At 38.2% G+C, this 20534-nt stretch overlaps 3 protein-coding genes across 5 annotated transcripts in view; all 3 read left to right on the top strand.

The window, feature by feature from the left end:
* Positions 1 to 829: 829 nt before the first annotated feature.
* LOC116313264 (nuclear receptor-binding protein-like) lies at positions 830 to 12420 on the top strand. Of its 2 annotated transcripts, XR_005613007.1 has the most exons (19): positions 830 to 989; positions 1566 to 1935; positions 2111 to 2233; positions 2430 to 2531; positions 2673 to 2762; positions 2993 to 3033; positions 3141 to 3235; positions 3881 to 3964; positions 4571 to 4626; positions 4712 to 4810; positions 5586 to 5718; positions 6057 to 6147; positions 6887 to 6937; positions 7288 to 7423; positions 7531 to 7584; positions 7707 to 7770; positions 9921 to 9976; positions 10215 to 10347; positions 10831 to 12420. XR_005613007.1 is itself a non-coding variant. In XM_031730884.2 (18 exons), exons 2-18 carry the CDS (start codon positions 1699 to 1701, stop codon positions 10272 to 10274), a joined length of 1572 nt encoding a protein of 523 aa, XP_031586744.1. In that variant the 5' UTR covers positions 830 to 989; positions 1566 to 1698; the 3' UTR covers positions 10275 to 12420. The 2 variants fall into 2 exon arrangements, 1 of the variants encoding a protein (XP_031586744.1); XM_031730884.2 differs by having other exon boundaries at positions 10215 to 12420.
* Positions 12421 to 12571: 151 nt separating this feature from the next.
* Positions 12572 to 16838, top strand: LOC116313296 (keratinocyte-associated protein 3). Its single transcript, XM_031730926.2, has 6 exons — positions 12572 to 12718; positions 14119 to 14303; positions 14957 to 15016; positions 15120 to 15317; positions 15438 to 15572; positions 15823 to 16838. The coding sequence occupies exons 1-6, from the start codon at positions 12706 to 12708 to the stop codon at positions 15892 to 15894; spliced, it is 663 nt and encodes a 220-aa protein (XP_031586786.1). The 5' UTR covers positions 12572 to 12705; the 3' UTR covers positions 15895 to 16838.
* A 568-nt stretch (positions 16839 to 17406) lies between these two features.
* The window catches only part of LOC116313265 (frizzled-3-like), a 29881-nt gene continuing 26753 nt past the window's right edge, over positions 17407 to 20534 (top strand). For both annotated transcript variants that reach the window (XM_031730887.2, XM_031730886.2), the window contains exons 1-2: positions 17407 to 17522; positions 18453 to 19273. In XM_031730887.2, the coding sequence (XP_031586747.1) occupies positions 18797 to 19273 (477 nt within the window). In that variant the 5' untranslated portion in view covers positions 17407 to 17522; positions 18453 to 18796. The remainder of the gene's footprint in view (positions 17523 to 18452; positions 19274 to 20534) is intronic.

Here is a 20534-nt window from a genome sequence, read left to right as displayed (position 1 = left end):
GAGATACGTACGTTGAATTAATTACTAAAATATTTATGTGACATATAAGCACATATTTATGAAATTACAAGACCCAGTGAGAACTTCTGAACTTGTATTTCATATCAAGGGATCTATCTTGATTGTTGTTCAACACAAGTCGCCACAGCAAAATGCATTTTATTTTGCACGTTAAAAACAAAGTGCAGCATAAAAATAAATACAAAACTAAATCCTTGGTAGGTTGACTCGGAATTTTCCGATTACTCGATTTTTATTTTATTTTTTTCAGTTTCGGAAATATGAATATGAAATAGCTCAAATAATCACACAGTTTTCATGGCGTTTAACCTCGACGATCGTGTGCTGGAGTAAAAACAAAATCACAGTATGTATCCATCTATATGTAACCATCCATCGATAATAATAATAATAATAATGATAATGATATATTTTTTTTAATATATATATATATTTTTAAGTTATAATCGTTAGCTGCAGAACTTTTTTCTTTTATTTATTTTTTCTAAAATATTAAAAATCTATATATTGTTCTTCTTTTTTTATTATTTAATTTGTTTTATCGGACACAACATTTTGTTTCTTTCTTTGTGTGTGTGTGTGTGTGTTAGACAATGCGTTGTTAAGTTCGGATAAAAATATTAACCACTCCCACACAACATCGAGGGGAATTACGGACCCCGCAGACACAGCTAAATTTCGAACTCAAGCTAAGTGCTTTGGACAAAAATAATGTAAAAGCCTTTTTATGTAACATTTTTAAATAGGGTTATTCGACGTACTCACTGGTCTGCGTTTTCTGTGCGCAAGCAAGCGCTCCTCAAGTGTTGCCCCGCCCCTCCCACTTATGCTGAGCGAAAGGGACTTGAAACCCTGCAACATTTTTTATGGCGAACTAACATTTTTTATATTGCCGTCTCTTTGCAGCTTTTTCATCAGTATGTAACCCAGGGCTGTTTGTTAACTTTGCGGTGCTCTCGTGATCCACGGTAAGACGTTAGTATGTTGCTGTTCAACTTTTTATGTTGGCAATCTGTTTATTTACCTTTCATTAGCTTGTTAGCCTGGGGAAAGTTAGCCAAGGAGTGGGTGGTTGAACTTTAAGCTAACGTTGAACACTGGCAGGAACCTAACTAAATAAGTTCACTTACACGAGTTATTTAGTCTCCTGTAACAGTAATGTCATTTTGCGTCTAAGCTATCAATAAAGCACAGGGCTTCCTCTCTCAGTAACTTAAACGCACAATTATAGGGTAAAGAAACTAGAGTCGGAGAGGAAACGTGAATTACAAATTTTGCTAATGCATCCTGAATGCATCTTAACTTCTTACTACTTGGAAAGAATTGTAGCTAATTTATTAGCACTAACGCCTCATCCATTCTTCGTGAAAAAACCTTTGGATGTTGAACAGCCATTTTTAATCAATACGGATGTTATTAAAACACGATATGGACATAAATGTGAATGATTCTCAACTCTTCTACCTCTTACAACACGTTGTCCTTGTTATAAAAAGCCTATAGAAGCCCTCTCACGTTCTATACATATGTGTTATTGTTTACAGTCCTCCCTTCTGAGCGCTACGTTGTTGAAAAGCCTGCCTGAGAAGAAGATGGATGTGTGACTCGTTCAAATAGCGATAGGAGAAACAAGAAAGAGACATTGTGTCACTTGTTTCAACTCAGAAACTGTGTGTTATGATGTCTGAGTCAGAGGGGAGGGGAACTCCCTGTGCTGAGGGAAAGCCAGAGCTCACATCAGGAAACATGTCCAGTACTACCCAACAGGTACAAAGTGGACCCTCTGTGTCTCCGTCTGTGTCCTCTGTCCAGCCTAGTACTATCTCAGCGACAGAGGATGAGGACGAAAGTGAAGATGAATCATATATTCTGGAAGAGAGCCCTTGTGGCCGCTGGCAGAAACGTAAAGAAGAGGTAAGGGTGAATCATTGAGGTAAACTATAAAATGAGGCATAGAAAGAAACAAAATGCTGGAGAGAATAAAAAAAGATGATGAAAACACAAAACTTGAGGAAGGTGTTTTTGACTTCTGCTTCATTTTGGTAGTAAAATATCTGATCTCATGAGCCGCTTTTCCCTTTAAATGTAGGTGAATCAGCGTAACGTCCCAGGGATTGATGCTGCATACTTGGCTATGGACACAGAAGAAGGAGTGGAAGTAGTTTGGAATGAAGTTAAGATCTCAGAGAGGAAAAATTTCAAAATGTTGGAGGTGAGGCACATTGTTACAAAGTGATCAGGCACATTGTTACAAAGTTCATAGTGAGGCTATGGGATTTTTTCAATTCTATGAGTGATGTCATCAGGAACTACTTTACAGGAAGTCCCTATGAGCAAGTGGAAAAGCAACATTTTGTACTATTTTATTATAACTGCTATGCTTTGTGTCCTTTTTTTCTTTGATTTAGGAGAAGGTAGAGGCTGTATTTGATAACCTGATCCATTTGGAGCATGCCAACATTGTCAAGTTTCACAAATACTGGGCTGACAAAAAGGACAACGGGGCCAGGGTGAGTCTCAGGCTTTTGGAGACGTTGTTTCATATTCTGTCAGCTCCATAAGAATTATTACTATTGCCCTGTAATAATCACAGTTTGCATTTGAACAATGTCTCTCTTTGTGTTTTCTACACACTTCTTTATCTCCCTAAGGTGATTTTTATTACTGAATATATGTCATCTGGAAGCTTGAAGCAGTTTCTGAAAAAGACAAAGAAGAATCACAAGACCATGAATGAAAAGGTTAAAAAAAATGACTTTATAATACTGCATATGTACTAGAATATATGAAAAGTCTTCTCTAAAGGTGAACAGTAACTGTGTTTAAAGCCAGAATGTGGGACTGTCTTTCTGGAGCAAAGCGTAGTTTTCTTATTATTGTAAAAAATATGTGCTTCTTATTATTTGGTTAAATGTCAGGCCATTTTGGAAACCAACTAGAAATTGCTCTGATAAACTGTGTGATCCTATAGGCTTGGAAGAGATGGTGCACGCAGATTCTTTCAGCTCTAAGGTCAGTTTTTAAAAATGTTCTTTATTTTAATTTACACTCACATTGATAGAAATACAAAACTTTGTATGTATTTGTAATTTCTTTTTCTTTTTTTTCCTGATATGCAGTTATCTTCACTCCTGTGATCCTCCCATCATCCATGGCAACCTGACCTGTGACACTGTCTTCATTCAGCACAACGGCCTCATCAAGATTGGATCAGGTATAAAATTACACAGGTTTCATCCCCTGCGTTTTAGGAAGTGAAGGCAAAGCAACACTAAAGGAGTCAAATTATAATAAATTATGGATTAAGAACCAAAGTTTTCGTAGAATTAAACAGGAAATTTATGTGATTTTATGTACAAAAGAACAAGAAACGATGTTCAAGTGTTCAAGTCTTGCCAGTGTTAGATATATATTTAATACACAGCCCATATTATTGCTTTAAGTTTGCAAGCTGAGCAGGAAATAGACTTTGAGGAGTTTAGACTTCTTATATAATGATCAAATCTTTGCCTTGTTCTTGTACAAACCAGTCCTGCACATCATATGAGGGAACAAAAGTTGTGCATAGTGTGGTTTAGAAAACCAATTTTCTGAGTGTAAATATGGCTACAGTGACTCAAGTGTAACTACAAAGCCTCCAGACAATCCCACACTAAAGTTTACACAACAGAAGGTAATATTTACATCGCTAGTTTCTGAATTTGGTTCCTCTTTTCATTGCATATCTTTCTTGTTTGTTTTTCTTTTTCAGTTTGCAGTTTTGCTTCTTCCTATCCTATGCTTACTTTTCAGACTTTTCTTACTTTTTCTCTCATCCTTCTGTGTATTCTGAAAATAATTGTCCTCGTCTCATTTGCAGTTGCTCCAGACACCATTAACAACCATGTAAAGACTTGTACTGAGGAACAGAAAAACCTGCACTTCTTTGCTCCGGAATATGGAGGTAGATTTAATCAAAATAAGACCTTATATTATTTTTCTCTTATTACTGATATTATCAATTTATACCTATGATACAGCTCTGTTGGAAAACATGTTTAAACACATGAACTTCAGCCATTTAAAAATGGCAACTTTCTCACAAAAATATTTTTATTATATTAACATGATTGAAAAGTCAGAGTGTTCCATACTTCATTTTCTTTCCTTTAGTTTAAGAGAGTACACGTTTTTCTCTTCAAAACCCTTTCTATTAAATAAAATATGGCAAACTTGTATTTTTATACAAACAGAGTATTTTATGTAAATGTATATAACATCAAAGTAATAGAACAATATAAATTTTAAGGAAGAGGTCTTTGGAGGCATACTAAATTCTTATGCCCTAGAATTCTAATAGTTTTGCTTATTGCACAGTTATTTTTCCATTGAAATTGCAGGCTAAGCACAAAGTACTTCATGCATCAGGATCATGTATGCTCTTATTAATATCTTTTTTTTTGGGGGGTCAGCTGGTGTGCTGTCAAAGACGCACTTTTGATTATTGGATCGTAGGTCTTAGTCTAGATTACGATGTAATATATGTACATACTGTCTTTTCCCATTGTAGATGTTGAAGTTACTACAGCCGCAGACATCTACTCCTTTGGCATGTGTGCCTTAGAGGTGAGATGGGACCCGTAGTATATGATATATAAGAGCTTAAACTGTTTCCCAGAGCTGTCTGTTAATGAGTGCTGATGTGTTGCAGATGGCACTGTTGGAGATTCAGGGGAATGGAGACTCTTCTTATGTTTCTCAGGAGGCCATCAACAATGCCATACAGTTACTGGAGGACCCACTGCAGAGGGTGAGATTCAGTATAGCGTGTGTTTGTAGGCGTTAGCATCTTTATTCAGTCCTGATCAAAAGTTTAAGACCACTTAAAAAAATGGCAAAAAAAATCATATTTCGCATGGTCGGATCTTAACAAGGTTCCAAGTAGAGCTTCAACATACAACAAGAAGAAATGGGAGTGAGACAAAACATTTTTCTGGACAGCCAATTAGATCCTCCGGCTCAGTGCTGGTGAAATTTTTCGGTTCTTCCGCTTAACCATAACCCTCGGGATCATTTAAGAAATTACAAATGACTGTCTTACTGCGTCCCACCTCAGCAGTGATGGCATGCTGCGAGAGACCCTACTTATGCAGTTCAACAACCTGACCGCGTTCAAAAAGGGAACGTTTTTTTTGCCTTTGCCATCAGAACATCATGACAGTGTGAGTATCTGACAGAAAATGACATTGAATCCACATTTTTGCACAGATTTGGCCTTGTGGTCCTAAACATGTGGTCCTAAACTTTTGATCAGGTGTTTCAGTTTAAGCATCGTTTTCAATAAATTGCATGCTCAAAAAATGTTTTGTCTCATTCCCATTTCTTCTGTATATTATAGTTTTTGTTTCCTTTGTCCTGTCTCCCTCCCTCACCCTCAACCGGTTGCGGCAGATGTATGCCCCTCCCTCTCCTGGTTCTGCCACATGTTTTCTACCTGTTAAAAGGGAGTTTTTCCTTCCCACTGTTGCCAAGTGCTTGCACACAGGAGATCACCTAATTGTTGGGTTTTTTCTTATGTTATATAGGAATTAATCCAGAAGTGCCTGGAATGCGACCCTCATGCCAGACCTACAGCCCGGGAGCTTCTTTTTAACCAGGCTCTCTTTGAAGTACCGCTCTTAAAACTGCTGGCTGCACACTGTATTGTCAGCCATCAACGTAAGTCCCTTCCCCCCAGCAAAAACAAAGTTTTATCAGGCTTAAAACTTGCAAACCTCTCATGAAGAAGACGTTTTTTTTAAAACTGAACAAGCAAATTTAGAAACATAACTTTAAACTGCATTGTTAACAGTGTGATAAACATATTGCACTGCAAGTTTCATAAGCTTTTTTTCTGCTAGTTCATTATCATCTTTTTGTGGTGTGGTACTGCGCAAAGCAGGTCGCAGGCTAGTGTGACTAATAGTGTCATTTCCTGCCTTTTGAACAGATGCAGCAAGCATGTATGCAAGTGTAAATTTTAAGATATTTACTTTTATGTTAATTTAATTGCCCAGACATGATTCCTGAGAATGCCCTCGAGGAGATCACTAAGAAACTGGACCCAAACCTGGTTGTTGCCGAGACCAAAGAGGATGTTCAGCTCAAGTAAGTGCCAAAGGCTGATGTTTGTGTTGTAGTTTAAATGAACATCTAAAATTATGTTTTTATTTTGCACCTTATTTAAATAGCAGTAACATTAGTGATATAAAGTATTCTCTAGGTTGTTTAGTAGCAGAACATACTGTTTATTCAGTAATATAATAGCTGAAGGGTTGTCAAATAACCAAAAAAATATATATACATATATTTAGTTTTTTGTATTTTTCATTAATCATTAATCAAATCAAATCACCTTTATTGTCACATCACATGTGCAGGTACACTGGTACAGTACATGCGAGTGAAATTCTTGTGTGCAAGCTTCACAAGCAACAGAGTTGTGCAAAATACAATAACGTGCAACAAGCAAAATATAAAAATGGTTAATCTAAAAAGTAATAAATATATGTACCATATATAAAGGTATATACATTACTGAATGTGTGTACTAAATATGTTTTTCTACGTGTGTGTGTGTGTGTGTGTGTGAGTGTGTATATACATGTTTTACAAATGAAATAGAGTAAACAATAAAATAAGATATATAAAATATAAAATATACAGAGGTAGGTATGTGCAAAACAGTGGCATTAATGTACAGTATGGAGTGCATAATGTTGAAGTTCCAGTAGTGAGGGTGAGGTGTCTATGACGTGTTCAGCAGTCTGATGGCCTACTAATCATTATATCATATTAAATATTGTCTCAAATGGTTCAAAAAAGTACTATTCCCTTTTTTCTGTAGGCTTTCACAGTTTCCTGCTTTGGAGCTGGACAAGTTTCTGGAGGATGTGAGGTAAATGCACAGCTGCTGCTGTTAACCCTGTGTATGCTCAAAAATGGGTCTGGCCACAAGGAGGCAGTAGTGGGCCATCTGACTGTGTTTTTTTGTACTGCCTCCACTTGTCTTTTAAAATACTATATGATGTGATACTATTTTGGATATTTTCAGTATCTTTGGTTTTGTGGCTATTATTTGTTAAAAAATAAAATGTTGTGTTTTGGGCCTTTGTCTTCAACTATTAACCATATTTATTACACTGATTTATCCAATTCCCATTCTTATTCCATTGTCATATCGTTTTACTTTGTTTCTTTTTTATGGTTTCTCCACATTTTCCTTTCTTTTTTCTCTCTTTTGATCAGGAATGGTATTTATCCAATGACTGCATTTGGGCTGCCCTGTCCACATCAGGCTCAGAAGGAGACTATTAAATCTCCTGTAGTCGTCCCTCCAGTCAAATCCCCAACGCCTGAACCTTCAGAGCTTGAGACACGGAAGGTGTGTAAAACAACGTATACCAGCATAATGGACATTGAACTGGCCACTGAATGAAGACACAGTGCATCATATAAAGTTCTATTGTGACTGCTCTTCTTTTTCTGCAGATTATTCAGATACAGTGTAGCTTTGAGCCTGTCGAAGAGGGAACAAAGTATCATGTAAGAGTTATAACATTAACAGTTTTCTCTTTTTATTTTTAAGATAATTCAAAATACAACAACCCTGCTCCAACAACTTGAAATGAAAATAACCTTTTCACAATCTGTTTCTGTCTTTTTAGCTTACATTACTGCTGAAAATGGAGGATAAACTGAATAGACATCTAAGCTGTGACATGTTACCTCGTAAGATCAACATATTTCATATCTTATCATCAGTTCATATGACAAGCTGACACACGTGTAGTGAGCTTGGAAAAGCTAAACACTGTTGTCAGTCAAGTATATAAAATTTGGAAGACTTGCTTTATAAACACAAAAAAACAATATTTAAAATTTCCATCAGCTAAACCTTAATGGCCTCTGGTAGAGGTTCACATGTAAACATATCAGACTTCAGAGTGAGGTTTTTATAAAGAATTATTTTTTATAAAAAAACTATTTTGTCGATAGGTTTGCATTTAGGGTTAATGATAGAACTTAATTTGGATGTATTGGTAAACAAGGTTGACAAGGCTGTAAATATCTGAGTGTGATTTTTATTACTTTTAACATGGAGTATCCCTACGTGTCTCCATGTGTTTGTACTGAGGCATGTAGGAAATTGAGAGTGAAGTTTCAGAGAGAGCTTGAATGGCGTCATAATGTATACAGTGTGCACGACTATTTTAGGCTGGGAGACTAGCTGTCACTTGTGTGTCATGAAAATCTTGTGCTTATTTTGACAAATTTATTTGACATACTTTTATTAATTGGTTGCCTTACTGGCTTTAAAAATACTGAAATCTGATCAGACTGCATCATGGAAAAAGAAAAGCTTTTTTTGTTTTGTTTTGGGTTTTTTTTAATTTTGCTATTTTTTTGAAAGACAAGTAGAAGCTTGAAGGGAGGCAAATGAGAATATAACATACAACTGGCAGTGCGATCTAATCTCATGCACATGCACAAACAGGTATGGTAGGCATGTGTAATGTTGCAGGCGTGTGGAGAATGTCAGGCCTGTGAAAGGCTGCAGCTGACAGCTGTCACCTCCTGTGTCAAGATCTGCTCATCTCCTCCCGGGCTTTCATCCCCCTGTCTCTCATTTGCAGACTCAGTTTGTCACACACGCATTTGCTTTACTCTGTCTCTTTAGCATTTTCTGTTTCTCACACCATATGTCTTCTTTTGGACACTCGCACCCAAATGCCACTGAAATACTTGATGAAACTTTACCTCCACGCGCTCCCACACTTACTAATCACACCTTGTTCTTCTTGACTGTCTTGGATATTCTTTAAAGACAGAAAAGCCCTAACTCACATTGAGCCACTCAGATTTCACCACCTTAGCATTTTGCATGGTTAAGCTAAATCCTGCTACAACAGTTAAGCATGTTAAGTATGTTTACATTAAAGGAAAATTGGAGCTAATTTTGTTAAATGACTTAATACCAGACCACAAGGAGCAAACAAGTGAGGAAGCCTCGCCCTGAACTTGAATATCAAGCCCCTCTTCACGTAGCTGGGGCCCATGGGTGTGTTTGTTAATGTCAAAGTTATTGGATCCTCTGTCTCCTCCTGCAGCTTGCGTTGTCCCAGCCACATTCCTGGTATAGTTATAAATTGACAGCTGTGTTATTAAAAATTGACAGACCATGACAAACCACACAAAGCACAGAATAGTGCAGCCACTAAAGCGATAATGGAAAAAGTTTCAAAACATTAGGTTAGAACCGAACAGGAGGTCTTGGAAAGAAGTAGGCAACAAAATTTGTGATAATAATTTGTTCTGAACATTTTACCAATGTCTTAATGTATTCTGAGCAACCTAGCAATTATGTAAGCACCTTTATCTGACATTTTCTTCCAGTTTTTAGGTAAACAGTGTGTACAGTCACATATTGCTGTGAAAAAGAAAGAGCGGGATTAGATGTTGACGAACTAGAGAAAACTAGATTAGATTTGTTTTTTTAATGGCTGTAGAAAGAAGAGTTGGGAGATACTAAGACTTCAGAAAGAGACAAACATGATTTAACAGTTTTTGACCTGGCAGAACCACTTTTGTCCTTTTCTTCTGACTTGATAAATGTCTTCCGGCTTCCTCAATACTAGATGCTTGTTGCCTTATAAAATTAAAAATTTGCACAGCCATACCACAAAAATGTTTTAGAGATGCAAAGAGCAACCAGAGTAGTTGGTTATTTATTGGTCTTATGTGGTGTTTGTGTGTGTGGGGGGGGGGTGCCATTACTTACCAGTGCTTAACACTTTTATTAGCTTTAGCTTCATAGGTGTGTGTGCTGAAGTTGTGACTGTGAGTTACTGTTTTACAAACTACACTGGTATGTGTTTCAGATGAGAACTTTCAAGATTTGTCCGCAGAGTTGGTGCAGCTGGGCTTAATCAGTGAGGTGGGTTTTTTCCTGTGTTTAAAAAAAACACAGGTGTGTGTGTGTGTGTTATTTCCACAGTGTTTGAAAGTGGCAGCTGATGATTATTAATATACTCTCCCACGCAGATAATTTTTTTTTACTTTTTTGCCAACATTTCTTACTTCCTGACATAGTTTCTGTTGTGTATTTATTTATTTGTATGTATGTGTGATTATAACATCCTGGGTTGTCGTCATTGTCTTCATGTTCTTTGCAGGTGGACCAAAACACAGTAGCCATTCAACTAGAAGAATCATTCAACCAAGTTCCTCACTAGCAATGGCTTACCAGACCATCGCTCTCAGCCTTGTTACATGTTCTTTTTTGTTACTCAACACAGTGACTACCTGGTTTGCTTGTTTCTTTTTTTTTTTTTTTTTTTTTTTACGAAGCCTTAAATGATGATGTGACCAAAGGAGAAGGGCTTTCTTACTTCAGGGAATAACATTTCCTACAAGATCCCAAATCATTAAAAGTAAAGCCAGATGACTCCATGGAAACCTCCAGTAGTAATTTGAAGTTTTTATTTTAAAAGTCAAATGCATACACGCCTACAATATGTTCATGTCAGATCCTTTTGAATGATTTGGTTATTAAGTTAGGTATGTCGAATTGCAAGCTAAACTTAATCAGTGCTGGAACATTGATCAAGTTTAACACACTTGCAGTTTTATATTGAAGCCACACTTTCCTCACAGTTGTATTTCAGGGCAGGGTGTTTACATAATGATTTGCCTGACCTGTTTGTGTTCTGGGAGGAGATGGTGTAAAACTTCATCAGGCCTCATTCTGGCCTTTAAGAGTCACACGGTTTTCTTGCTCCTGTTTTGCAGTAGAACCTGTTGACAATCAGCAAAATGGTGACTTCACTGGAGGTGGAGGGATGCGTTTCCACACCAAGGAAAATCTGGAAAACAACTTATATCAGTTTCTTCTCATTTGGCCCCTCGTTATATGATAGAGCATTCCCACCTCTTTGATAGTCAGTGTTTGTTAGATCAACCAAGTGCCTGTTGGGTTAAATATGTGGAATAGTTTGAAACTGGATAACAGACATTTGCTTTATTTCACTTGATAGTTTAAAAAAATGTATGTGATTTAAAAGGCCTTTGGTACACAACAAAATGTGTGTGCATTTCACATCTTACCCTCTTTCTCTGAAAGATGATCTCTTGGTTACTTTAAGATACTGTGAACTCAGTGTTACTGAATTTCTCTTTTATTTTTTTATGGTTTTGCTTTACTGTAGGCGCTCTTGCCTGTAATTCCTCCTTTCATATTGTTTTTATGTTGTTTGGTTTTACCATTTGCTGCTTGTTGGGTACACGGTACTCTTCCCTTAAGTCGTTCAGAGAGACTTGTGTACTAAACTCATCTGCCATGTCTTGTAGAGAGATGACCCAGGCTTTTCTTTGTGTGTTTTATACATGTTAATCCAATATAGCATGTGTTTTTCTTTACTTGTTTACAGCAACAGCACAGACACCACGCTGATAGTCTCAGCCAATACACAACCCCTTGTGTTTCCGTTGTTTTCTTTGCTAAACAGTGATTTTTGCTAAAACTCGGACCTGTTGCATTGAGCACAGACACTTGAATAATCACCTTTTACATCATACAGGTCTTGTTTAGACCTGTGTTGTGACCAGGGAGTTAATTGTGGCCTTTTTGTGACATTGTGGCACAAAACTCTTTTTGAACTACTGGTACTGCTGTCTGAAAGCTCAAACAATTTAGGAACTTAAACAGGTAGTAAAATTGCTAGAAAAACAACTGTTGCGTACGATAACTTCTGCTGTGCTGGTATTTTATTAAAAATATACTTTTAATTGTATTGTAACTAGTCTAGCAATCCGATGAAAAGTTGTTTGCGCTTTCAGACTGATATTTAATCCAATGCTGGTTATTGAGCTATAATATTTAAGCTGTACACCTCTCTGTTGAGATAATAATCCAGTGATTTCAGTGGTCTTTTTCACCAAGTTCAGGTCACTATTTTTCTCCCACCTTCTTTTGTACATAACTGTTCTGTCCTATTCCATTATTTTCCACTGTCTGCATGTGTGTTTGTGAACTGGCAAGATTGTATTTTCCAAAGAGTTGTTCTCATGCCAGCCAGGAGAATGTAAATGCACCACATGTAGAAGTGGCTTTAAAAAAACAAACAAACAAACAAACAAAACAACCAATGTGATGCACCTAAGTTTTATACTGACTCTCTCTCCCCTGCACTTCTGTTCTCTCTTACTTTTGTACCTTTCCAGCCAGTTTGTGATGAAACTGGTTAATAAGTTATTGTACAGGGTGTGCAGCTTTAGCCAGTTACTCCATGATACCAGCTTTTGGTTATATTTTGAAATTCCTACATTTTGTATTTCAAAGAATACTGGTTCTTACGAATAAATGTGTGAACTGCATCATGACTTTGTGTTTTTGGAGTCATTTACGAATCAGTTTCACAGTTTTGTGCCGGATACACTATTAGTGGGAATTACACACAACAAAGATGCAATGATGAATCTGAAATAACTGCTGCGCCCTTCCGCGTCCACAGAGGTGCAGGTAGTACACAGGTGAGATCGGTGACGTCATACAGGAAGTAATATAGGGGCGTACGTGTGGTTTGGAGTTTCTGCTATCGTGCTGTTGAACTGTAGCCTGAAAACTCTGGACATTATTCACAGAAAAACGTCGTTCCCTGTAGAGAGATGTGCACTTTTGGTGAGTTTTCCTCCGATTGTATTCAGGTGCAGGAAAAACCACCGTAGTTTGCATAGTAACGACTTCCTCTCGGTGTTATTTTCCATCTTACCTGCGGGTATATACCTGACCAGCAGGCCTACAGCTGCTATGTGGATTCATTTGTAAAACTTTGCCTAATCTATATATTAGCGACCAGTTTCTGTATTGCTTTATTTTAACTTATTAATAGTGGAAATTGGCTTTTTTTTTAATCAGAGAAATGATGGTAACTCGAATAAGTAATCGAGAATCGAGTAAAAGGAAGCACTTTTGTCCGCGCCAACTCCAATCTCTGACCCAGTGGTCACCCACAGTTGTTGTTTCACTCGTGTTTGCTGTTACTCGTTATGACGTACAGAATGTATGATAATAATATTAATAATAATAATAATAAATGTTTTAGTTGGGGGGGACAGTGTTCACCACATGTGTATAAAGCACACGAAGAGGTAAATCGGTCGATAAAAGGGTAAAAAAAATGGTTGAGACTTTTCAGACATTACATGTGAACAGAGACGCAAAGTGCTGGACAGCCACACCAGTGTTAGCAGTTTTAGCTTTCTGCTCAGATTGTTTAGTCAAAAGAAACCGCATTAACATTAAAGTACTTAGTTTGTCCACCAGAGAGAGCTGACAGGTTGATGAACTGATTTATCGGCTTTGTATGCATATTATCCAAGTCATTTATTTCTAAATATTTTTTTAATTGTGAAGCTGTAAAAAATGCATAAATAATTTATATAGTACAGTTAAAAGCAGGTTCTCTGACAGAACTGTAGCCGAGTAATACTCAAAGGGTAGGTTTAATCTGAATGCCACGCACTGAGGACACGCATACAACAAAAAGAATATATACATGAAGAAATGAATTTGCTAGCTAGAAAATAAGAGTTCACATGTAATAGAATCGTGTAAAATTAGGTCTGTTAGAATGAGTTTTAAGAAGCAATTTAAAGGAAGTCACCGATTCTGCAAGCCTGATATCGTCAGGTAGGCTAAAGACAAGAGGCCCTGATGAGAAAAGCACGGTCATCTGCAAGTATGCTAATCTGGGTCAGTGGAAGTAACCGGGGGCCAAACTGAGACACGCTTTAAAATAACAGTAAAAATCCTAAAATCTTAAAAATCAATTCTAAAACGTATAGGAAGCCAGGATGGAGGCCTTTCTCCAGGCCTGAGTGTCACAGTAGGTTTCATTCTAGAAATGGTTGTAACCTTTAGCAAAACCAAGACTGGACAGCATTTTTATGTGATATAACGAGTCTATTGTTTTTGTATGGAATAGGTAGATTCATCTTCCATAAGTTATACTGACAATCAAACCACCCACTGTTAGTTTTATATTCGTGCCAGTTGGTAATCGAAAGTTTTACTTTCAGATAAGGACAAAGGGCCAAGGAGGCTGATGAGAAAGGGGTTGACCCTTATAATCATCGGCCATATAAACTTCATCTTTGGCGCCATTGTCCATGGTAGCATTCTCCGCCACATTTCCAAACCCAGCCAGCAAATTTCTACTGAATACACCGTGACCAACATCATCTCCGTCACCTCGGGCTTGCTGGTGAGTCAGTGGTTTTCTTTTAGTGTTTTACAGTCAACTTGGCAGTTCAAATGAGCATGTTGTGAACCAAATGACATTAAACGTCTAGCAATTTCTGCCTTCATTGAAACATTTCCTTTAAAGTTTTTATCACACAGAGCTATCTGAAATCACATTTCTATCAGCAGTTCTGTTTGTTTGATGCATCAGAACAACAAAAGCTCACTAGGGTGTATTTTTTTTTTTTTTTTTTTTTTTTTTTTTAAACTTTACCTCAGTGATAGTGTTGTGTATGTTTCTAAGCAATCAAGACTGAACTTGCTGATTACAGGAGAGCCGGTTCTTCAAAACAGCTACTTGTCCCTCCGGGGCAGACCTCATTACAATTACAGTCATGTACCACATAAACTTGTTGGGGATAAGAAGATATTAACATTGTTTTCTTTCATATTTTAAGAGTGTACAAGTAAGACAGAGAAAGTAGAAGTTACCAGATATTTTTGACTTTTCAATAATGGGCCTCACTTCTGTTAAAGAGCACGTTTGTTTTAAATTTAAAGTTCTTCTTCTACAGGATTTCATGCATTCATTTAATTGCTGGTAACTTAATAAACCCTGTACTGTGCAAAGCTTAAAGACTGATCTCATCTTATCTCATGATTTTAATGTTACAGAGTATTGCAACTGGGATTATTGCCATTGTGGTGTCAAGGAACCTTAATGTGCTCAAAGTGGTAAGAATTTAATTTGACTTCAGCTACCAATATGATCATTTCAGTCACTGACACTGTACACATCCCCTCATATATGTAATTTTTTTGTACTATCTATTTTCAGCAAATAGGCCTCCTGATTGCATCAATCCTGAATGCTTTGCTCTCAGCAGCATGTTGTTTCGGGCTTCTCTTTGCCATTGGTGTCACAATTGCCCACGATGGGAAGGGTTTGATGGTCGGTTGCAGTGACACACAGGTGCCCATCAATGCTCGGTCACCTGTTGGTGTCCGATGTCCATTTGATACTACAAGGATCTATGTGAGTTTGAAGTTCCCTCCCCTTCCCTCAGTGTAAAACTTACTTTAAAAAAAGCATGACATGAGAAAGGATCAACATTTTTCTCACATTTTCTCCTTTGCACCACCTCCCATCTCTCAGGATACCACCCTGGCTCTGTGGATCCCCTGTGCAGTGTTTTCGGCAGTTGAAGCGGGACTGTCAGTGTGGTGCTTCTTGGTGGGACTGGCTCTCAGGGGGCTGCCACCCTGCAAGAACAGCTACATCAAAGAGCAGGTGTGTATCTTTGTGTGGGCCAGATGAATATGCTTGAGGGGAACAACTTTGGTGTGTGACTCAAACATACACACACATAATTGGTCTAATTCAGACACAGAAGTTATTCATTGTTACTCCTTCTCACTCAGCCATCCTTTAAATAAAGGCTACCTGTAGACAGCCTCGCTCACTCTGTCATGTTACACAAACCAAAACCGCTCATACTCGTCTCATCATGCCTCATCCTTTGTGTCATTCTCTGTTCTAGTTGGAGGAAGAGGCAGAGTGCTCTCCTCACAGCCGACGCCTGATTAGGGAACGTGCGAATCCCGAAGTGTAACTAAACAACAAGCACCAAGCACATCTAAGAAGGCTAAATCCCAAAAAGCATGACTGCATCTCTGCACAGACTGAACCATTTCTTCTACAGTCATTTAGGGTAGTGTTACTCCAGTAATGTAGTGCAGGAATGGAATGAGTTTACTACAGTAGGCTGCTCACAGCTCCACTCTGTGTGCCTAATTATTGTTAATTTAGTGAACACATCACAAAAAACAAAAAAAAACCCCTCTTGACTGATGGGATTCAGCATTCATGCCAATGTAAGAGACAATATATACAGGTACAAAGTAAGATATAAAGAATGATTTCAGTCCTGTACCCCTACTTGACTGTTTGGGTTTTAAGTGTGCCAATACAAAGAAACCTTTGTTCATGAAGGAAAAACTAGCAACAATGTTTTTAGATTAACTCAAGTATGTTTTAGCATGTATGCTTATTTCAGCAAAATATAGCTTTTCGCAATATGTTTAGTGTTTTACTGTTTGTACAGATTAATTAATCCACTGTGCTGCATTTAAGATGCCTTCAGCGGACCACAGAAAATGAAGTCTTGCTGTTTATGCAAATTGGAAACCTATGATGAAGATGAGTGTCTTGGGATGGAGAACCCTATTTGCTTGCTGAACATGCCATTGATGTGGTTGTACTGTATTTAATATGCATTATAAAGTGTTTTTATATATTTTTTCTAATTACATTATTATTTGTCAGCTTTTTGCTTAAATTCTGAGAAAACTTGGTTCAAAGAGATTTAACCTAAAACTGTAGTGAGATTAAATTGAGTATGCTTTTTTTTTTTTTTTAAAGTAAACGTTTTATTGGTGGTCATACATTTGAAGTAAGCAGTAATCATGTTAAGTAATGTCCAGAATTTTTGGAAGCCCCTGCATTTCACACACATATACTTTACTCTGTATCAATTAAACATAATGTGGACTTAAAGCTGTGTGCTTGGACTGTCTTTGTGCATTTACAGTACTCTGGTTATACGTTAAGTAGTGTTATATTAGGAGGTGAAAGCCAGAATGTGGGCCAACAGACTAAGCTGCACACACTGACTCAACGACAGAGGGGATCAGATCAGATCAACCATGAAACGGTTAATCTAGTGGCATGTTCAATCGTGTGGAAGGGAATCGTAGCTCACTAATCCTGAGGCTGTCAGGGATAAACATTGACACTGTGTTGACTGATACAATCAAAACAAATCTGCGTGTGTCACACCGGACACATAGGCTTATATGAAACCACCAGATTAATACGAAGAGTAATCATCTTTGTTGTTTGTTAGCTTCATGTTTGAATTGTGGCGAATACAGTCGTTTAAAAAATTCATTACAATTCATATTTTTAAAAATGTCAATGCATTTTGTTCCTTTTGTTTCAAAACTTAGCATACTGTCTTCATGAGGTGTTTTGTACCATTTAGTTCTACATCTGCACAAAGCCCACACGCAGAGACTCCTGTGGGGCCAATTTAGTCGAGTCTTTGCGCGGTCACGTCGAATCCGCGGTCCCGTCATGTCGACTGCGCGCCGCAAACCAGCTGCAAACAGGGAAACAAACGAGCTGCTGCAGTGATCGGAGCCGGTGGAGCAGAGGACCGCTCGGTGTTTTACACACAAGGTAAATCATTTATTACTGTGATGTTAGACCGTAACTGTGCTGCCGACTCATAATTCAGTGTTCACGAGCAAGGCAGGCAGACTTTAAGGAAAATGCTTTAATTAGAGGAACCGTGCTCTAGAAGCGCCCTGCTGCTGCTGCTGGGCTGAAGACACTGCGGTGACAAACGGATTGATAGGCTGTGATCCTGGCGTGTCACCACCGTGAGAGCGCTTTGCCTCAACGCGGAGAAGATGCCGCACTGAAGCCAACCTTTAAAAACAGCCAGCTTTTCCACCCGGCGTGGAGGAGAAGGAAGCTAACGTTAAGGGCAGTGCCCCACGGTTACACAGGTGTTCGCTGGAAGTAGTTACCAATTTAATAGCGATAACGCTAGCTAGCTATGAGCGTTGAAGCAAGTTAGCTCGTGCCTAAAGACCGACTGGGAGCAATTCACGCACGTGCGAATTAAAAAGCGCGATGCCGGGTCTGCTTTAATTGAATGATGCGTGTCTGAAGTTTACTGTGTGCGCGTGTGAAACATCGCAGGTGTGCGTTACTGTTGCCCGGCCAACCTCTCACAAACACGGCAGTGGGGGCGGGGGGGAGTGTCAGATCTTCTGCAGGTGTAACGTTCTCATTAGCGGCTTTGAACGAGAGTAACTGCCGAGGTTTGCTTTGAACGTGTTTTCAGTTGTCTGCAGCTTACACACACACTGACAAAACACCAATAGACGAAAAGCACTAAAAACACAGAGACAAGCCAAGACACTATCTCTAAATTATGCTATCACTCATTCTGTCAGGAAAACACAACTATCCTGCACATATTAGTGGATTTTATGAGATATTTAAATCTCGATGCTTGTAAAGAGTAGGGTGTGGCTGGTGAGGGACAATGCCAGATATATATATATTTTTAAATTAAACCTTTGTGTTTTTATTCTGCAGGACCTGCTTGATGGATCTAATCCAGTGTGGCAATTTATTTTTGAAATGACAAAATTTCGTCTGGCAAATGAATCAACAAAACAATTTCCATGTTATTTGTCATAGAAAGGATTGGTATGTTCTTTGAAATGCGTTTGGAAATGAATTAAGAAGCTGAACATTTTCAAGGGAGAAAGACAGAAGTATAAAAGAGGGGGATTTGTTTTTGACAATGGAACCATCAGGAGGTGGAGGGAAATCATATGATGATTTTTAAGTGACTGTTCAGACCCAGAAGAGCACATACAACAGTTGCCAGCGAATGTGAAGACTGGGAGAAAGAGCAGCACCATTCCCCACTGCATATGCAGTCAGGGTGTACAGGAGCGTACCCATTTTTGTGGATTTCTCATTCTTTAATGTGGATCTATTGCTTTAGCACCACCACTGGGACTAAAAATGGACCTAATTCCTTCACAGGTTGCCCATATAATGGTTTACTGCATTATAATATCATTGCTCTGAGAGGTGGAGAAATGTCTAAATTTAAGATGGAAACACCTCTTGGAAGAGGATATGTGAGAGACACTTTTCCAAAAACTGTAACGACTGATTGCAGACTAAGGTTTCCGATCCATTATTTCTTCATGCCTGTCTTCCTGCTGGTCTTCTCCCTGGTTACACCTGCCTATAGCATTCATGTGGAGTCCATCGAGAGCCACAGTGAGTTTACCTGTGAGCCCATCAGACTGAGAATGTGCCAGGATCTGCCTTACAACACAACATTTATGCCCAATCTTCTGAATCACTATGACCAGCAGACTGCTGCACTAGCAATGGAGGTATGCTTATATATGTGTGTGTCCTTCATTTGTGTCACAATACACAGGGAAATTGATTAGCTGATGCAGTAAATTATAGATTTGGGATTACATGTCTTTTTTATTTTTGAGGGGGTACTTAGTATAGATTATCTTAACATGTGGCACAGGTCTTGCTGACAAGGTGTAAAATGCTCAATGGCTACAAAGCAACAGCTGGTAGTTTCACATTGTGGTGTGATGTCAGGCTCAGGACAAAAGGATTTCACACACGGTATAAAGAGCATCATTGTCAAGGAAAGGTATTTTTCTGTGGTCAGTGAAATAAAACACCTTGGGCAATTTATTTATTCATCCATCTATCTTCCATGTTGCACTGTTTATCTGGAGTCAGATGGCTGCAGGCTAAATGATCTGTGCAGATGTTCCTGTCACAATCAATGTTTCCAGCTCCTCTTGGGGAACCCCGAGGTGTTCCCAGGCAATTTAGTGATTTTTATTTCCTTAATCAAAGTATAAAGGGAAATTGTGCATTATTTCCAAACACAGCTCTACCCAAATTGTGAACCAAAAACAGTTGTGTAATTTACCAATTTCCTTTATCATCCAGCTACAGTAACACACACGTACTCTGGACAGTACTGAAAACAGCATTTCCCAAAACTCAAAATCTGTAGGGTGTAGGTGGATACATAAAATCACAGAGCAGAAGGAGCCATGTTGACAAAGGTTCGTTGTCGTTCTACCTCCTGTTACAGCTCCAGCTTTTTGCTGTATGTATAGCCGTTCCACGTAGAGACAGATGATGAATGCATATTGCATTGTCACACAGGCACTCTGTGAGTAGTAGCTGAGAGACAAAAGGTGCTATCTGATCCGCTGTACTACTAACCAATAAATCTTATTTTCATTGTCCCGTCAGTATAAATGTTCTCAATAAATGCAGTGAATAAGAGCAGTAATTTTCATTCACACGCTCCATGCATTCACATTTTATAATTTTTTTTTTTTTTTTAATTCAGCTGTTATAGGCTTTTCAATGTTTGGGATTAGTTAGACATACAAACTGGTCAGCTAATATGCAGACTATATATAATGAGAATCATGTCACCATTGCAAAGTTTTCCTTACATCATACATCATACAGCAGCAATAAAATATATTTCAATATGGTGGTTATGGAATTTGTTTTCAAAGAAATACTTCTTTGTTTAAGGGCATCGGTTTTAAGCAATAGAGTGGCAAAGAGTGCTGTGTTACACACCGTCTGAGAGCAATAGTA

The sequence above is a fragment of the Oreochromis aureus genome, linkage group 1 (assembly GCF_013358895.1).
Source record: "Oreochromis aureus strain Israel breed Guangdong linkage group 1, ZZ_aureus, whole genome shotgun sequence".
NCBI lineage: Eukaryota > Metazoa > Chordata > Actinopteri > Cichliformes > Cichlidae > Oreochromis > Oreochromis aureus.
This window is presented reverse-complemented; position numbering and strand designations above follow the sequence as displayed.

Coding starts and splice junctions, on each gene's coding strand:
- LOC116313264 (XM_031730884.2), top strand. CDS start 1,699: ATGATGTCTGAGTCAGAGGGGAGGGGAACTCCCTGTGCTGAGGGAAAG. Junction 2,763..2,992: donor ACAAGACCATGAATGAAAAG/GTTAAAAAAAAT, acceptor GTGATCCTATAG/GCTTGGAAGAGATGGTGCAC. Junction 6,938..7,287: donor AAGTTTCTGGAGGATGTGAG/GTAAATGCACAG, acceptor TCTTTTGATCAG/GAATGGTATTTATCCAATGA.
- LOC116313296 (XM_031730926.2), top strand. Junction 14,304..14,956: donor CCGTCACCTCGGGCTTGCTG/GTGAGTCAGTGG, acceptor TTAATGTTACAG/AGTATTGCAACTGGGATTAT. Junction 15,017..15,119: donor ACCTTAATGTGCTCAAAGTG/GTAAGAATTTAA, acceptor ATCTATTTTCAG/CAAATAGGCCTCCTGATTGC.